This window comes from Mya arenaria, chromosome 14 (genome assembly GCF_026914265.1).
Source record: "Mya arenaria isolate MELC-2E11 chromosome 14, ASM2691426v1".
NCBI lineage: Eukaryota > Metazoa > Mollusca > Bivalvia > Myida > Myidae > Mya > Mya arenaria.
In genome coordinates, this window is record NC_069135.1 from 9,203,691 (window position 1) to 9,223,368 (window position 19,678).

At 40.2% G+C, this 19,678-nt stretch overlaps 1 protein-coding gene across 1 annotated transcript; it reads right to left on the reverse strand.

The window, feature by feature from the left end:
- Positions 1-1,494: 1,494 nt before the first annotated feature.
- LOC128217523 (cuticle protein 16.5-like) lies at positions 1,495-2,644 on the reverse strand. Its single transcript, XM_052924703.1, has 2 exons — positions 2,631-2,644; positions 1,495-2,155 (listed from the first exon to the last, which is right to left on the reverse strand). Exons 1-2 carry the CDS (start codon positions 2,642-2,644, stop codon positions 1,495-1,497), a joined length of 675 nt encoding a protein of 224 aa, XP_052780663.1.
- Positions 2,645-19,678: the final 17,034 nt, after the last annotated feature.

Below are 19,678 nucleotides of genomic sequence, written 5' to 3' on the forward strand. Positions count from 1 at the left end.
TCGCCTTACCTCGGAAACCCTTCGTGTAATTATCGGGTAATAAAAAATCATTTTCCTATCTTCATTTAAGCCCGCTGTCATCACGATAGTGACCGGGTTCCGATCCACTGGTCGGGTATAATGTGATACCTTAATATTTCCGATGCAGTATATAAAACCTTCCCCGTATCAATACGGCGGCGAATTAATGCCCGCGCGGGTCGACATGGGACGTGCGCCTCTTTGAGCGGCAATTAACTAAACATCACGCTAAATGCACTTTAATGTTTGGAGAGCATCGTTCATTCTGTCCTGCCATTTCCTGACAATCATTGGCCCATTGTTTACCAACTTTTCCCCACAATTTCTCTAATAAGATAATGGACATTTTATTATTAAAGTGTAAACGCGGTGATCATTCCGGGGACCTACACGGCAGCGATAATACTATGTCACCGGAAGAGACCATTAATGGCTAACATGTAATCAAACTTCCGAACGTAGTTAATTTGTAATTATTTTTATTCAAAACATATCATGAACTATTATTACTCCATCAGATTTTGCTCTTGTATGGAATCGGTTTTCCAGCGCATCAATGTGGATTTCTTTAACTAAGTACCGTTTAAACATAGCGTATAACCATTCTTCGCTTGAAGTCATGTCATCAACGTGATAACGATTTCTAGTTTCAGCTGACAAAAAAAGATGATGCATGGATAACATGCCCTTTACTGTGGAACGGAACACGTACATGAAGTTGATAATGAGCAAGCGTTCGTTTTGTAGGTGTTTTACCCGAACAGCCGTATTCGACCACGGCAGGTCAACTATAACCCGAACAGCCGTATATGGCCATGCCAGGTCGACTATAACCCGAGCAGCCGTATATGACCACGGCAGGTCGACTATAACCCGAGCAGCCGTATATGACCACGGCAGGTCGACTATAACCCGAGCAGCCGTATATGACCACGGCAGGTCGACTATAACCCGAGCAGCCGTATATGACCACGGCAGGTCGACTAAAACCCGAGCAGCCGTATATGACCACGGCAGGTCGACTATAACCCGAACAGCCGTATATGACCACGGCAGGTCGACTTTAACCCGAACAGCCGTATATGACCACGGCAGGTCGACTATAACCCGAGCAGCCGTATATGACCACGGCAGGTCGACTATAACCCGAGCAGCCGTATATGACCACGGCAGGTCGACTATAACCCGAGCAGCCGTATATGACCATGCCAGGTCGACTATAACCCGAGCAGCCGTATATGGCCATGCCAGGTCGACTATAACCCGAGCAGCCGTATATGACCACGGCAGGTCGACTATAACCACGGCAGGTCGACTATAACCCGAGCAGCCGTATATGACCACGGCAGGTCGACTATAACCCGAGCAGCCGTATATGGCCATGCCAGGTCGACTATAACCCGAGCAGCCGTATATGACCACGGCAGGTCGACTATAACCCGAACAGCCGTATATGACCACGGCAGGTCGACTTTAACCCGAACAGCCGTATATGACCACGGCAGGTCGACTATAACCCGAGCAGCCGTATATGACCACGGCAGGTCGACTATAACCCGAGCAGCCGTATATGACCACGGCAGGTCGACTATAACCCGAGCAGCCGTATATGACCACGGCAGGTCGACTATAACCCGAGCAGCCGTATATGACCATGGCAGGTCGACTATAACCCGAGCAGCCGTATATGACCACGGCAGGTCGACTATAACCCGAGCAGCCGTATATGACCACGGCAGGTCGACTATAACCCGAGCAGCCGTATATGACCATGGCAGGTCGACTATAACCCGAGCAGCCGTATATGACCACGGCAGGTCGACTATAACCCGAGCAGCCGTATATGACCACGGCAGGTCGACTATAACCCGAACAGCCGTATATGACCACGGCAGGTCGACTATAACCCGAGCAGCCGTATATGACCACGGCAGGTCGACTATAACCCGAGCAGCCGTATATGACCACGGCAGGTCGACTATAACCCGAGCAGCCGTATATGACCACGGCAGGTCGACTATAACCCGAACAGCCGTATATGACCACGGCAGGTCGACTATAACCCGAGCAGCCGTATATGACCACGGCAGGTCGACTATAACCCGAGCAGCCGTATATGACCACGGCAGGTCGACTTTAACCCGAACAGCCGTATATGACCACGGCAGGTCGACTATAACCCGAGCAGCCGTATATGGCCACGGCAGGTCGACTATAACCCGAGCAGCCGTATATGACCACGGCAGGTCGACTATAACCCGAGCAGCCGTATATGACCACGGCAGGTCGACTATAACCCGAACAGCCGTATATGGCCATGCCAGGTCGACTATAACCCGAGCAGCCGTATATGACCACGGCAGGTCGACTATAACCCGAGCAGCCGTATATGACCACGGCAGGTCGACTATAACCCGAACAGCCGTATATGACCATGGCCGGTCAACTATAACATGGGATTTTCACCTGCAGGATTAAAAAGAGAAAAACAAATCACTGGAAACTCGAAATCGATGTCTTGTACCGAGTATATTGAATTGTATTAATCACGTCAGAGCGTCATAGAGCGTGACCCAACGCATCTTCCCTTACAAAGCCATGATTTATACCTTCCAAATCCCATCATTAAGCATAACAATTGCCAGCTATAACATTACTAGAATAAAACATGATCATTTGTTTTACTATCACAATTATTGCTTGTTGCTTTTGTAGACTGCTCTATTAATTATTCACCAAAAGCGGCTCCGATGGACCTTTACTATTTACATGTCCAGAAAGGCCAGACCATTAACTGTAATTAAGTTCCAGTGGAATATGAGCACAAATCTCATATTCGAAATGAGCTGGGTTAACTGTTTCCCCGAACATCAAACAAAGGTGATCGGTTATCGCTGAAATTGGGGAGCAAAAGTCAACAAGCAAATGGCTCTTCCAGAGTCCCAGGTCCACGCACCTGCCCGGTGAGATCAGTTATCTATTTTCTACTAGTTAAACTGCCAGATTAAACAGAATCAATTAAGCAAAACACAATTTATATTTCCCAATAACGTGGTAAAGGTAAACCCTGATGCTAGAGATACGTTAGTAAACTCAGCAATTACGAACACGAGTGATTTCGCAGTATAATGGCGAACCGTCACAGATCGTCGGGTTACGAGATGGTCGCTGATTGGAGAGCGCTGGGTAAACACGACGTGGGTGAACATGACGTCGGGGGAATGGAGGGTGGTGAAGAAATTGAAACCGTGGTCATGGGTCTTCTTGCAAATAGGTTGCAAGAGGTGTGAAGGTCTACCTGCTGCAATGCAAGTTGTGGTTTTTTTCTTCATAAGTCGCTATAGTCGTTGTTTTTTTCTGCAGGTTCTGCGCAACTGTAGCCGCACGTGGTATGACAACAGGTCATCTCAGTTGACGTTTTCCTGCATATCGTTATTGACAAATGTACATATCAATATTTTATTTTACTTTTTTACAGATGTAATTGCTGGTTGCACACAAATGAGCAAACAGTGTAACGTGACACTGCATTTTGATATTTTATATTGCGGCTTTTCATATCGTATCTGCATTATCAATTCCAAAACCATAATTCGGAAACAAACAATTGTGAATTATTTAGATACCTTTCAGGTTATTAATTAAATATAGAAGCATCCCTGCCAGTAGGCGGGCTATAATGGGTGCGTGTACACTGACCCTATAACGGGGTCAGTCTCTCAACGACTGCCTCCCGCGCTTGTCTTTCCAGACCCCTAATTAAACCCTTTTACCCGCGACATCTACCTGGCTTTCAGCAGCTATTCTCCAAAGATTTATCGGCAACATTTAATTTTCATATGAAATAATGAGATCATTGTCACGTTTGATTTCCATCTTTGGTGCTAGGCAACGTACGCACGTGGGCAATAAAGCAACGTAGGCACGCGCCACGTGTACACTCGAGAACGTCGCCAATTTAGAGGTCAGGATACATGCATTGATTAACGGAGGCAAAAACTTTAACTGTGTTATTCCTGGTCTGATTCTTAACATATGCACGGATGCTGAATTCTGCCTTACGACTATTAACGAACCACGAAATGGGCTTTGCAACCAAACCTGAATGTTTATGTCGTCTCTGTGTGACTGTATATATATATATATATATATATATATATATATTGTTACACAAATAAGACGCCGTAAATGTTGTGATATTACAAGTTGTTTTGTTCATTGAACATCTTTTTTTTTTAAAAGGATCCTTTCTTCTTAAAATGCCGTGCTGTTGACAAATCTTGACGATAGTGCCATCTTGTCAAACGACCCTTATGGGCATCATTTCAAACTATGATCAGCCTAGAATTTCTAAATGTGTATCATTTTCTGGATTCAAAAACAAAATTTGAAAATAATTTTACTGTCAAATAACAATTTTTCTACACTTGAATTACCCCACCCCTCATTTTAGATTCTTTATATAAAAACAACATCGGCTGAGAGACAAGAAAAATCCTTTATTTCATTTATTTTTTATCATTTTGGTAATATTTGGATACCAGAGTTACAAGTTATAAATTTGCTTTCAGAAATTATACATTAATGATCACATCATCAACAAATATAATCAAAATGTTCTGAAATAGCCATCTGGTATGACAATTTTAACATACTGTTTTAACCGCGTAAAAATTGGAACATAGGTGTTTTAATGCAAAATCAACAGGTTTTAGAATTAGTCATGACCTGTTCGATATGAGTAATTAACTTTAACCTTTTGGGAACATTTTGCCAAAAAATCTAAATGTTTTACCGTCTCATTTAAAATCATAGAATTTGGACGGTTTACATACTCAAAAAGTGGTATGTTTAAGTCTGCTGCAAATAGATCGCGTAGTAATCTTATTTAGCAGTTTACTTTATGACTTAACTCTTTGGAATGTATGTTTGCAATAAAACACTTCACTGGCAATCAATTTAAACTGATATCAATAAATACAACTCTTAAACACTACATTTAATTAATGATATTATTCAAAATTTACGAACTACTTCAACTGTTGTAACGGCATACACCCGAGGTTGTTTTCGATAAAATGGCCGAGGAGTTCCGAATGCAACCTTAATATGCTGTCATGCTATGTCAACCGCATGTGTTGTCTTGTAAAAAAACGTGTTACTAAAATTGCTTACGGCGTGTGTTATCCTCCTAATCGGACTTTGTGTCCAGTCAAAACACATTCCTATCTTCTTACACAACGTGTTATCGGGTTTAACAGGGGAGATGTCTGTTCTATGTTGTCAAATTACCATGGTATCATTCAGTTGTCTTAAAAAGCTACTGATAAAATAGCACGGCAATTTGAAAACAAATACGATCCTATTTATACAAGATGAAACAAATCAACTTGAAATATCACAATATAAGACAGTTAGGGCGGGCGAGATCGTATCTTAAAGAACAATTAATGGTTTGACCAACTAATATTAATGAATATTAAAGGTTGTGAAACATGCTACGCATTTATTTATTTTTTGGTTTTATGTGTAACACAATCATGATTTTTCGTATTACACATTTCTGCAGTCTTTGGTTTGTATAATACAGTATAAAATGCATATTTAACAAAAATATATTTTCAATATTTTTTCACACTTTTGGTAATATAATTTTAAGTTAGGAATTTTAAGATTTTTTTTATTTAAAAAAAAATGATTGAGTTTGAAAATCCCTTGCCTGTGGGTTAAAGGTAGAAGCCGGTAGATGCAATACCAAATTGTGAAACGTATTTCTTGTAATGTATTATAAGATGGCATTCAATAAACTACTGTACGAAGATTTGAGAAATTAGTATTCGAAGAAATATTATTATACTGTCCAAATGTACCAAAATTTATTGCATTTCTGAACTCAGAAAATGTCAATGTTAACAGAAATATTGCTGTTTATATGTGTAAAGAAATAAATTATTGGAAAATATTTCAAATGATACCAAAATTATCTAGGACTATCAGACATCCACAATTCGCATATATCAAGTCAGTATGAACTTTATAGATGGACATATAAAACATTAAACACAGATAGAATATACGTCAATAGAACGCAATAAAATTTATAAACACTCAATAAATGCGTACTGTAAAGACAACCCTGCCCTTACCCATAGCCTTCAGGGAACAGCAATGCTCCAAGTCATTCCAAACTACTGAACTGCTTTAAAAGCATTGTAATTGTGTGAATGTTTCAAGAGATATCCTCTAATGGAATTAATATGTATGGAGGGACTAGCTGAAAAAGCCATGACTGACAAAGTTCCTGAACAAAGTCGTATAAACACAAACAACCTTAATACACGTAATTAAATGGTAAAGAGGTATTCCAACAAACCCGCTGTCTGGTAATTGCACTCGTTCACTATTCGGAAATTTTGTACATAAACTCGTTAACTTTTCGAACGACTGGTATGTACACTCGCTAAAAACTCGGAAGTTTAGTGCACATACACGTTAAGAATTTGGACGTCTGGTGTAAACACTTGTTAAAATATTCGGAAATCTGGTGCATACATTTGTTGAATATTTGGACTTCTGATAATACACTCATTAACTTTACAAACGTCTGGTGCATACACTCGCTTATTATGCAGAAGTCTGATGCATTCTCTCGTTAACTATCTGGACGTCTTGAGCATACACTCGCTTAAATGTTCGGCAGCTAATTGTATAAAAGTTGGTTAGATTTAACCGCTGGTTAAAGTTGTCCAGCGGTTAACTTTAACCAAGTTGGCCATTTTATCCAAACCGTTTATCCGTTTGTATAAAGGCAGAAAATGCAGCGGCTAAGTTAACCAACTTGGACAACTTTAACCTAACCAAAACTTCATAAAAATACCCACAATGCACTGGTAAACAAGGTTCCGGTTAGTGCGTGTTTACCGCATTTTTCTGTTAACATCATAGACTTGTTTGGCATATACAACGACATTACGAAAAGGTTGTTGAATTTTAATGAAAAAAATACCCATCAAATCCATTACACATCTAATATCCATTAAGTAGCGTAAACATGTACCTATTATTTTAATATACACCAATATATAGGGCTTATGGTGTACCTTTGAAAATGAAAATGACAAATGAAAATCATATATATCATGGTACAGTAGTACCAATTTAATAAAATCGCACTTACCTGTTTCAAGTGCATATTTCCTCTTTATAAAATTTTGTGCATCGGCAGATTTAATGACAAACTTCATTAAATCTGCCCAGCATATTAAAATGGTAAATATTCAACCAAATACCTGAAAAAACTGTCAACAATGTATACGCTCCTTCTGTCAAAAATAGTTTGATAAATATTACACATGCAACATCTCAACGGATAAGCTCATTCCGGAAACAGGGGTACTTAACTTTTAATGTGCACAATATTGTTGATATTGCATCAAATAAAAATGCATGAGCATGCAAACATCATTCATATAAGCTTCTTTAATATACCGTAACAAGTTTTAAGTGAATACCAGTTGCCAATAAATTGTATTTGCTAACCAGAAATAAAAAGTGTCACTTTCATTAAAATGCAATGGCTTCGTCCATTTAAGTGTGTGTTTTTTGTAGAAGATGCCATCTACGGAATGTATAGTCAGTTTCAACTTTGTCCTTGAAAAAATCAAATGAGTTTTGTATGGGACCATTCCTTTTGATACTATTTTAATATATTTGTCTTGTTTTTTATATGTTGACATTATATGTTATTCAAAGTTGACATTAAAACGTTTAGTTTTATATGTTATTCAAATTAGTATTATTATTCAAATTTAAACTCATTTATATTATAAGTGACTTTTGGTATCAGTATCAGTACAGAGAAATTATTAGTTTACAATTTAACCCTCTCAGCATAATACAATGTATTATTAATAACTTATTCTCTATATGGCCTTAGATAAAACATTGCGTGAATCCATTTCCACTTACCAGTACCACAAAATCAACAGATATGAAATATAATTTCTTTTCTTTATTTTCATAAAACTATGTAAATAAATTCAAAGTCAGTGTGTAACAACACACACATGTATTTAAGATTAATAAAATCTTTAATGTTAGTGTTGAAGAGACATTCAAATTTATTTTACAAACAACAAGTCAATAAAACTTGTCATATTTGTTATAAGATTTTTTTAAAACCAACCATTCATCATTTATACATAATGTTCGTTACTATCCCCCCCCCCCCTTCGAAGAAGAGGGGTATATTGCTTTGCACATGTCGGTCGGTCGGTCCGTCGGTAGACCAAAGCTTGTCCAAGTGATAACTCAACAATATCTGGACGTATGGTCATCAAACTTGACATGAAGGTTGGGCCTGTCAGATGAACTTGGTCATCAAGTGGCTAGTACCGCTACACTCTGAAGAATAGTAAAATGAATATTTTAAATCATAACAATCGTGTATGTGCGTTTAAATAGGCATTTGAACATATTTTAAAGGTAGATGAATGATATTTTGCCAATGAAGGGAACGCCCCTTTGAAACACCATGAAAACTAAACTATATAAGTTAGAAGAACTGGAATGTCAAAACATGATTTTAATGCAACAGAATGCAATTTGGTCTCTATAGTACTCAAATGTTCAAATTTAAACTATTTAATAAGCAATAAAGCAGAAGTATAAAAATCCATGCTTTACATTTGAATGTTCCTGTAAAACTTTCCCTTAAGTGGAGTATTCAAGACAATTTGACATCAGGCAGTCAAACAGACTTATAAACAGATATTCAACATATTACCCATAACATGTGATAGGGTAGGCATTCTTAATAATTCCTATTAAGTATTGCTCTCACTTTATTTTATGATATTTATGTTCATTGTTATTAATGAAGGTTGAATTATAAAAAAGCCAATTATTATATATAAATATAAATGTATTTTCTTTTATTCAAATGACTGTACTGAGTATACTGGTCTGCTATATTTTTTTGAATATGTTTTCAATTTCACAATATAGTTTTGTTAACAATCTAACCTGATAATGCTATGTATATCCTTACTGCTCGTGAAGTATTAGATCTGGTATTGGTTCCATTCCCTGCTGTAGCAGACATGTGTAGAACTTATCAACACTGGTTCTTCTGACTTTGGATGGTAAAACCACTCAACTGAAACATACATTTATTATATACAATAAGAGATAAATAATGTATCTGTCTTTTTATCTATAACATGTTATTTGCAGGATACAGTTAGGTCTCAAATCACAATTATGCTTACATTTAGTCATTTATATCACGCACGCAAGCACGCACGCACGCACGCACGCACGCACCCACACACACACACACTCACACACACACTTCTTTATGTGTTTTCAATAATATAATTACATACTACTGAATAGTAGCAATTATCCTCCCGTGTGCCTCAACCAGGGTGTATTAAAAGAAAGTTGGAGAAATAGACTTTAGAATGGGTAAGATTCCTTGAAAATGACGTCATAGCTGTCAACTTTTCTCAATGTTTACACGCGGTTTAGTTTGATTGTAAATATGTGGAAATGAAACAAAATATGTTTAAAGCGAGGGTATATCTATACACAGTAAGGGCGAGACCTGCAAGCAATTGTTGGTCTCGACCCAGAGTCGTGACTAGTGTAAGATTATGGAATAATATGCACACAATAACAAGGTAAATATCGTTCTCAAAATGCAGCTTGTTGTCACTGTTTTTGTTTCAAGATTCCTTGGATAAGTTTTATGCATAAATTGGGTCACAAATAAGAAATTGTTTTTTTTCTTACCTCTAAATTCATCACTGTCATGGATATCGATGTTATACCATTTGTTTTTTATTTAGGCAGAGTCCATGTGTCTGTAAAATCGTTGAAATAAGTTTGGAATCGAGCTTGTTTATGTCTGGTCCGCCATCTTTGTTTTGGATAAGTCAGTTAACCATACTCCCAGTGGTCGGTTAAATATTGTCCAAAAGTTAGCCGAATCACGCGCTGGTTAGGATAACTTATTTTTTATACAATCGGTTTACGGATAACTTGACCAAACCAGGGAGATAACCAAAAGATAACCGCTGGTTAGGACTTATCCACGTTTATACAATTGGCTGCTGACGTCTGCTGCATAAACTCGCTAAATTACCGAACGTCTGCTGCATATACTCGCTAAATATTCAAATGTCTGGTGCATATAATCGCTTACTAATCGCACGTATTGTGCATATACTTATTAACTAATCGAACGTCTGGTACCATGATACGCTAGTTAAATATTCAAACATCTGGTACAAACACTCGTTAACTATATTCGAACGTCTGGTGTATTCATTAGTCATATCAGTGAACGAATTGTTCATACAGTCGTATCTTTTTCGGACGTCTGATGCACACACTCGTTAACTATTTGGAAGTTCTTACATATTCAGACGGCTGATACATACGCTCACTAAGTATTCAGTGCATACACTTGTTAAAGTGACACTCTAATTCAAAATCAACTCATACTCTTTTAATGCATTTATGGAAAATACTAATTTCTGATATCAAGATTGACCGTGTATTTAATAGCAGAAAGCGCAATAATATTAAATGATTGGTGAATGCAAAAATATTTACTGTGGTCAACTATCATTTATTCATCCTTTTTGGCCAAATATTAAAACAATATCATTAATTGTGGTAAATTATATTTGGGAGTAAGAGTGCATCTTTAACTTGTCGAAAGTCTGGTGCATGAACTCGTTAAATTTAACTGGACCTGCCCATATAACTTAGTAAATTAGATTTTCCATTATAAAAGTAATATTAAAAACACATAGAGTCGTTGCACGTCATGTTGTCCATCGCCGTAGAACAAATATGGCACTTTCATTCTACAAATGTTTGGTCTGTTAGTCTTATTTCCCCCCCAACAAATCCCAGAAATGCAATTTGTTTTAAAATAATACTATCGTTTTCACATTTCTAGTCACTGAAATTGTGATTGCATTTACAGTGATCTTTTGATGACAAATCAGTAAAAATCGCTGTTATTTTCGTAGAAATTTAATTGGAAATATTTCTGTACAAAATGGAACCATTTTCAGTCCACCAGGGAAACTATAATTAAAACAGTTTCAATTACTTAATGGAACATGATTAGAACGAGGGAAATAAACAGCGAGTCCAAGGCGTAATCACTGGCGCAACCTTTTAACGTTTTAATTACAACATCCCCGTAGACTCGAGCTGTAACCATGGCCGGTGAACACCCACTTTTCACTCATGAGACTTGGCCTTGTCACGTCTGGCTTCAGTAGCCACCTAAACGACCATTTAAAGTTTTCGATTTTCCAAAGCACGACTTGCGAACCCTCTCGGGACCAAAACACATATGTTCCTCTTTTATTCTGCATCCAATCTAGACCATTTCAGAAATCATCACAGTTTACGCACGTGCTCAGCTCTCTAGCGATAATTATTTCTTTTAATTTCAAATGACTGAATATCTGAATAAAACTGATCTTGCTTGTATAGAAATAAAACCCAATGTCAATATTATTGCATTACCATATTGTGGAAAAGCGAGCGGCGTGTAGCCATTATGGGCCTTGTTTTACAGGAGAATTCTCCGAGGAGTTGTTGCTTCTATACCGCGCTCCGATAAAGCAACGGCGCTTTTACCGGAACAATGATAGGAATTACTTGACATGAACATTTGCAATTACGCTCGTCACACCCTTGACATGTCGCTAATATTTTAATTTCACATGACATAAAATGTCAGATATTGGCAAATTAAATCTGAACGTAAAACCTTAGGTTAAGTTACTTCTTTCAGTTAAGCTCATAAAGCTGAAAAAGTTCGTTTGAAATACCAATGACTGTCCTGTCAAAGTCTTGCACGTTTTGCAAGCGAAGCACCATGATGCATTATGCCTATAGCTATTCGTAGATATAATATTATTCACTCGGTAACACCGTGCTTGTAAATATTAAATTCACCCCAATTCCTGCCCGATGAGTGTTCACCTTTAAATTAGTTGACAGCCAGTTTCAGGGCGGTCAAGAGCTGCTTAGCCGCTGCTATAGCCCCTTCTGCCTTGCCTCGCATGAAAAAGCCGCTCACATGCACCATTTACTTCTTAATCGCGTTTACACAAGTTTTATTGAGTGTTTTACAAACGGTGTCATCATTAACTACACCCGTAACCGGTCACTTTACTTAGTTTCTCTATTGACAGTTTGAGACTGGGTAAAGAATGGCCCCGCTACCCGGGGTATGCGGAAATTAATCCGAGAAGTGATTGACAGCTAAGTGGCTGAACACTTGGAGGTGCAAATGGTGAACATCGCCAGACAGAAAACCAGCATGCTCCATGAGAACAAACAAGTGTCAAATATGTCCTTATGTTATCTGCTTGCCTAACAGGCCTTTAGTACTGAAATCCGGTTCTGCATTGCCCTCAAACGGCATGGTATGTGAAATCGCCTGGATCAATAAGAGCTATATTGTATGACCGACCCTTGATAGCTTTGTATACAGAAAAGCCATTTTAACACTTTTTGTTTCGTCGCTCCGTACACATTCAGTCGTGCAAAGAACTACTTTCTATTAGTGCGCTTTTAGAAGTGAGCATTACCGGTATACACAGCCTTAATGGAATCAGATATAGACCGTCTCGGGCCGCCATCGACTGAGGAGGAGCCTAAAAGCTCCGGAAATCGCTGGAAAACACAAGCGATCACAAAACATGGAAAGAACAATTTATTAGCCCACGAACCCGGAAACGATTTGCTGAGTATTGCCGGCGATCGGACTATACCGGATTTCATCGTTGACATAGCGAAATGATCAATTTTGCAAAACCCTGTAAATAAATAGCAAACCCAATAAAACGTCTGTAAATGTTCCATTATCTCATTAGAGACGACATTTAAGACCCGACAATCAGTTAATGGACACCAAATCCGTCATATAGGTGAACACATGGCCATAACAGTCTCCAGGTTGCTGTTTGCTAAGGTTTGTAACTGATATTTTTCTACAAAGGAGCAAAAATGTATCTCGAAATAAGAAACAACATCGCAGTATACGTATATGTACATATTGTAAACATAGCTATCTACAAGGTTCCATGAGTCATTGAAGGTATACCTTTTAAGATAACATATTTCTAAAATGCCATAAGTGATTTAAAGTATACATAATTATGTACACATAGTAAACATGCGCGCATAATTGTCATAAAGCATGTAATATACATCGTCATGTTAACACACAAAACATGCGCAAAGTGTCTTTAGTCATTGAACGCATAATCATGTAACTATAATAAACAAATAAGTGGCACAAGTCCCTTAAATACATGTATACATAATAACGTAAACATATTAAAAATATACAAAGTGCCTGAAGTCATTGGAAATATACAAAGTCATGTAAACATAGTAACCATAATATGTGCCCAGTGTTCTAGCTGAGTGTAAACCAACTGGTGATCAGCTAGCAGAACGTCACACAATCTTACAAACATAGATGCTGCTGTAACTGGTTTTCGTTTTAATGCACGAGCATGTCCATGTAAACAGCTTTCGTTCTCTTTGTTACCCTTCCGACAGTACAATGTGCAAATAGCATGGATAACAGAACAGTTCAATGTACAACTCATTATAAACTGTTTTCCAATTATCACGCTGGTAAATCAAACATATAATTTGTGACAATATCAAACAGATTATGTCAATACCTACCAATTTTTCATTTAAGAGTTCTTTCAAAATTCGGCAAACATTAATTTCTGAAGCTATTGATTTACATGGCTTTGGGAAAACCTGTCTTTTATATTAAAACTGATAATAAAGTAATGATTATGACATTAATTATATAGACACCTTTTTATTAAGTTCGCAACACTGAATTATAGAAATCAACATAAAGCTTTTTATTTTACAAAAACGTTTTGAAAGCATCCGATCACAAGAGGACATACGGCGGTGAAAGTTAGACACCGCATGTGTCCCGGCTTGCCGTGTTAAGAGGCCTGCAAACAAGGGGGGCAAATATTTGAACATCATCCCTAGCACGGCATGCCAGCTTGAGAAAAACTACTTGAATCAATGGCAAAAGTGAAACACAAATTTCATGAAAAGTTACCTTTAATGAATAAAGCACTCTCAGGTATATCATGTAAATGCGTCTTTAGTTGTCAGTTTGTGATAATGTATATTTTTCTCACAGGAAACCTTCATTATCTCAATGGCTTGCTGACATTACTTACAGGAATATACAAGAAAGGTTTTCAGTTTTCAAAGCTCAATTTCGTGTGAATCTGCAATGTTTGCCATTGCCAGGGGTGAAGTTTTTCGGCCAATATTGAAAACTTATAAGAAAGGGGCAACTCTATTTGAAAAGTATAAAGTAGTCGATGCTATTTCCTAGACACACTCCTGTATACGTTTATTTTATTAGTATCTTAAAGGAATGAAGCAGACTGTTTAAACAGCAACTGGACTGGCAAAATTTCTACTTTAAAATATATCTTTTGTCAAAATTCTAAAAGACATTGTAGTTACCACGTGGAGCGACCCTATATTCCATCTTGGTCATGTATCGCAACTAGGTTCCACCTTGGTCATGTATCCCAACAAGATTCCATCTTGGTCATGTATCCCTACTAGGTTCCATCTTGGTCATGTATTCCAACTAAATTCCACCTTAGTCATGTATCCCAACTAGGTTCCACCTTGGTCATGTATCACAACTAGACTCCACCTTCGTCATGTATCCCAACTAGACTCCACCTTGGTCATGTATCACAATTAGGTTCCATCTTAGTCCTGTATCCCAACTAGATTCCACCTTAGTCATGTATCCCAACTAGGTTCCATCTTGGTCATGTATCCCAACTAAATTCCATCTTGGTCATGTATCCCAACTAGATTCCATTTTGGTCATGTATCCCAACTAAATTCCATCTTGGTCATGTATTCCAACTAGATTCCTCCTTGGTCATGTATCCCAACTAGGTTCCACCTTGGTCATGTATCCCAACTAGGTTCCACCTTGGCCATGTATCCCAACTTGGTTCCACCTTAGTTATGTATCCCAACTAGGTTCCACCTTGGCCATGTATCCCAACTAGGTTCCATCTTGGTCATGTATCCCAACTAGGTTCCATCTTGGTCATGTATCCCAACTAGATTCCATCTTGGTCATGTATCCCAACTAGATTCCATCTTGGTCATGTATTCCAACTAGATTCCTCCTTGGTCATGTATCCCAACTAGGTTCCACCTTGGTCATGTATCCCAACTAGGTTCCACCTTGGTCATGTATCCCAACTAGGTTCCACCTTGGTCATGTATCCCAACTAGATACCATCTTGGTCATGTATCCCAACTAGGTTCCACCTTGGTCATGTATCACAACTAGACTCCACCTTCGTCATGTATCCCAACTAGACTCCACCTTAGTCATGTATCCCAACTAGGTTCCATCTTGGTCATGTATCCCAACTAAATTCCATCTTGGTCATGTATCCCAACTAGATTCCATCTTGGTCATGTATCCCAACTAAATTCCATCTTGGTCATGTATTCCAACTAGATTCCTCCTTGGTCATGTATCCCGACTAGGTTCCACCTTGGTCATGTTTCCCAACTAGGTTCCACCTTGGCCATGTATCCCAACTAGGTTCCACCTTGGCCATGGTTCCCAACTAGGGTCCACCTTAGTTATGTATTCCAACTAGGTTCCACCTTAGTCATGTATCCCAACTATGTTCCACCTTGGTCATGTATCCCAACTAGATTCCACCTTGGCCATGTATCCCAACTAGGTTCCACCTTGGTCATGTATCCCTACTAGGTTCCACCTTAGTCATGTATCCAAACTAGGTTCCATCTTGGTCATGTATCCCAACTAGGTTCCACCTTGGTCATGTATCCCAACTAGGTTCCATCTTGGTCATGTATCCCAACTAAGTTCCACCTTGGTCATGTATCCCAACTAAGTTCCACCTTGGTCATGTATCCCAACTAGGTTCCACCTTGGTCATGTATCCCAACTAAGTTCCACCTTGGTCATGTATCCCAACTAAGTTCCACCTTGGTCATGTATCCCAACTAGGTTCCACCTTGGTCATGTATCCCAACTAAGTTCCACCTTGGTCATGTATCCCAACTAGGTTCCACCTTGGTCATGTATCCCAACTAAGTTCCACCTTGGTCATGTATCCCAACTAGGTTCCACCTTGGCCATGTATCCCAACTAGGTTCCACCTTGGTCATGTATCCCAACTAGGTTCCACCTTGGCCATGTATCCCAACTAGGTTCCACCTTGGCCATGGTTCCCAACTAGGTTCCATCTTGGTCATGTATCCCAACTAGGTTCCACCTTGGTCATGGTTCCCAACTAGGTTCCACCTTGGTCATGTATCCCTACTAGGTTCCACCTTGGTCATGTATCCCAACTAGGTTCCACCTTGGCCATGTATCCCAACTAGGTTCCACCTTGGTCATGGTTCCCAACTAGGTTCCACCTTGGTCATGTATCCCAACTAGGTTCCACCTTGGTCATGTATCCCAACTAGGTTCCACCTTGGCAATGTATCCCAACTAGGTTCCACCTTGGTCATGTATCCCAACTAGGTTCCACCTTGGTCATGTATCCCAACTAGGTTCCATCTTGGTCATGTATCCCAACTAGGTTCCACCTTGGCCATGTATCCCAACTAGGTTTCATCTTGGTCATGTATCCCAACTAGGTTCCACCTTGGCCATGTATCCCAACTAGGTTCCACCTTGGTCATGTATCCAAACTAGGTTCCATCTTGGTCATGTATCCCTACTAGGTTCCACCTTGGTCATGAATCCCAACTAGGTTCCACCTTGGTCATGTATCCCAACTAGGTTCCACCTTGGTCATGTATCCCAACTAGGTTCCACCTTGGTCATGTATCCCTACTAGGTTCCACCTTGGCCATGGTTCCCAACTAGGTTCCACCTTGGTCATGTATCCCAACTAGGTTCCACCTTGGTCATGTATCCCAACTAGGTTCCACCTTGGCCATGGTTCCCAACTAGGTTCCACCTTGGTCATGTATCCCAACTAGGTTCCATCTTGGTCATGTATCCCAACTAGGTTCCACCTTGGCCATGGTTCCCAACTAGGTTCCACCTTGGTCATGTATCCCAACTAGGTTCCATCTTGGTCATGTATCCCAACTAGGTTCCACCTTGGCCATGTATCCCAACTAGGTTCCATCTTGGTCATGTATCCCAACTAGGTTCCACCTTGGCCATGTATCCCAACTAGGTTCCACCTTGGTCATGTATCCCAACTAGGTTCCACCTTGGCCATGTATCCCAACTAGGTTCCACCTTGGTCATGTATCCCAACTAGGTTCCACCTTGGTCATGTATCCCAACTAGGTTCCACCTTGGTCATGTATCCCAACTAGGTTCCACCTTGGTCATGTATCCCAACTAGGTTCCATCTTGGTCATGTAACCCAACTAGGTTCCACCTTGGCCATGTATCCAAACAAGGTTCCACCTAAGTCATGTATCCCAACTAGGTTCCATCTTGGTCATGTATCCAAACAAGGTTCCATCTTGGTCATGTATCCAAACAAGGTTCCACCTTAGTCATGTATCCCAACTAGGTTCCATCTTGGTCATGTATCCCAACTAGGTTCCACCTTGGTCATGTATCCCAACTAGGTTCCATCTTGGTCATGTATCCCAACTTGGTTCCACCTTGGTCATGTATCCAAACTAGGTTCCACCTTGGCCATGTATCCCAACTAGGTTCCACCTTGGCCATGTATCCCAACTTGGTTCCACCTTGGCCATGTATCCCAACTTGGTTCCACCTTGGTCATGTATCCAAACTAGGTTCCACCTTGGCCATGTATCCCAACTAGGTTCCACCTTGGTCATGTATCCCAACTTGGTTCCACCTTGGCCATGTATCCAAACTAGGTTCCACCTTGGCCACGTATCCCAACTAGGTTCCACCTTGGCCATGTATCCCTACTAGGTTCCACCTTGGCCATGGTTCCCAACTTGGTTCCACCTTGGTCATGTATCCCAACTAGGTTCCACCTTAGTCATGTATCCCAACTAGGTTCCACCTTAGTCATGTATCCCTACTAGGTTCCACCTTGGCCATGTATCCCAACTAGGTTCCACCTTGGTCATGTATCCCAACTAGGTTCCACCTTGGTCATGTATCCCAACTAGGTTCCACCTTGGTCATGTATCCCAACTAGGTTCCACCTTGGTCATGTATCCCAACTAGGTTCCACCTTGGCCATGTATCCCAACTAGGTTCCATCTTGGTCATGTATCCCAACTAGGTTCCATCTTGGTCATGTATCCCAACTAGGTTCCACCTTGTTCATGTATCCCAACTAGGTTCCACCTTGGCCATGTATCCCAACTAGGTTCCACCTTGGTCATGTATCCCAACTAGGTTCCACCTTGGTCATGTATCCCAACTAGGTTCCACCTTGGCCATGTATCCCAACTAGGTTCCACCTTGGTCATGTATCCCAACTAGGTTCCACCTTGGCCATGTATCCCAACTAGGTTCCACCTTGGCCATGTATCCCAACTAGGTTCCACCTTGGCCATGTATCCCAACTAGGTTCCACCTTGGCCATGTATCCCAACTAGGTTCCACCTTGGCCATGTATCCCAACTAGGTTCCACCTTGGCCATGTATCCCAACTAGGTTCCACCTTGGCCATGTATCCCAACTAGGTTCCACCTTGGTCATGTATCCCAACTAGGTTCCACCTTGGTCATGTATCCCAACTAGGTTCCACCTTGGCCATGTATCCCAACTAGGTTCCATCTTGGTCATGTATCCCAACTAGGTTCCACCTTGGTCATGTATCCCAACTAGGTTCCACCTTGGCCATGTATCCCAACTAGGTTCCACCTTGGTCATGTATCCCAACTAGGTTCCACCTTGGTCATGTATCCCAACTAGGTTCCACCTTGGTCATGTATCCAAACTAGGTTTTACTTTAGTCATGTATCCCAACTAGGTTCCATCTTGGTCATGTATCCCTACTAGGTTCCACCTTGGTCATGTATCCCAACTAGGTTCCACCTTGGTCATGTATCCCAACTAGGTTCCACCTTGGTCATGTATCCCAACTAGGTTCCACCTTGGTCATGTATCCCTACTAGGTTCCACCTTGGCCATGGTTCCCAACTAGGTTCCACCTTGGTCATGTATCCCAACTAGGTTCCATCTTGGTCATGTATCCCAAGTAGGTTCCACCTTGGCCATGGTTCCCAACTAGGTTCCACCTTGGTCATGTATCCCAACTAGGTTCCACCTTGGCCATGTATCCCAACTAGGTTCCACCTTGGCCATGGTTCCCAACTAGGTTCCACCTTGGTCATGTATCCCAACTAGGTTCCATCTTGGTCATGTATCCCAACTAGGTTCCACCTTGGCCATGGTTCCCAACTAGGTTCCACCTTGGTCATGTATCCCAACTAGGTTCCATCTTGGTCATGTATCCCAACTAGGTTCCACCTTGGCCATGTATCCCAACTAGGTTCCATCTTGGTCATGTATCCCAACTTGGTTCCACCTTGGCCATGTATCCCAACTAGGTTCCACCTTGGTCATGTATCCCAACTAGGTTCC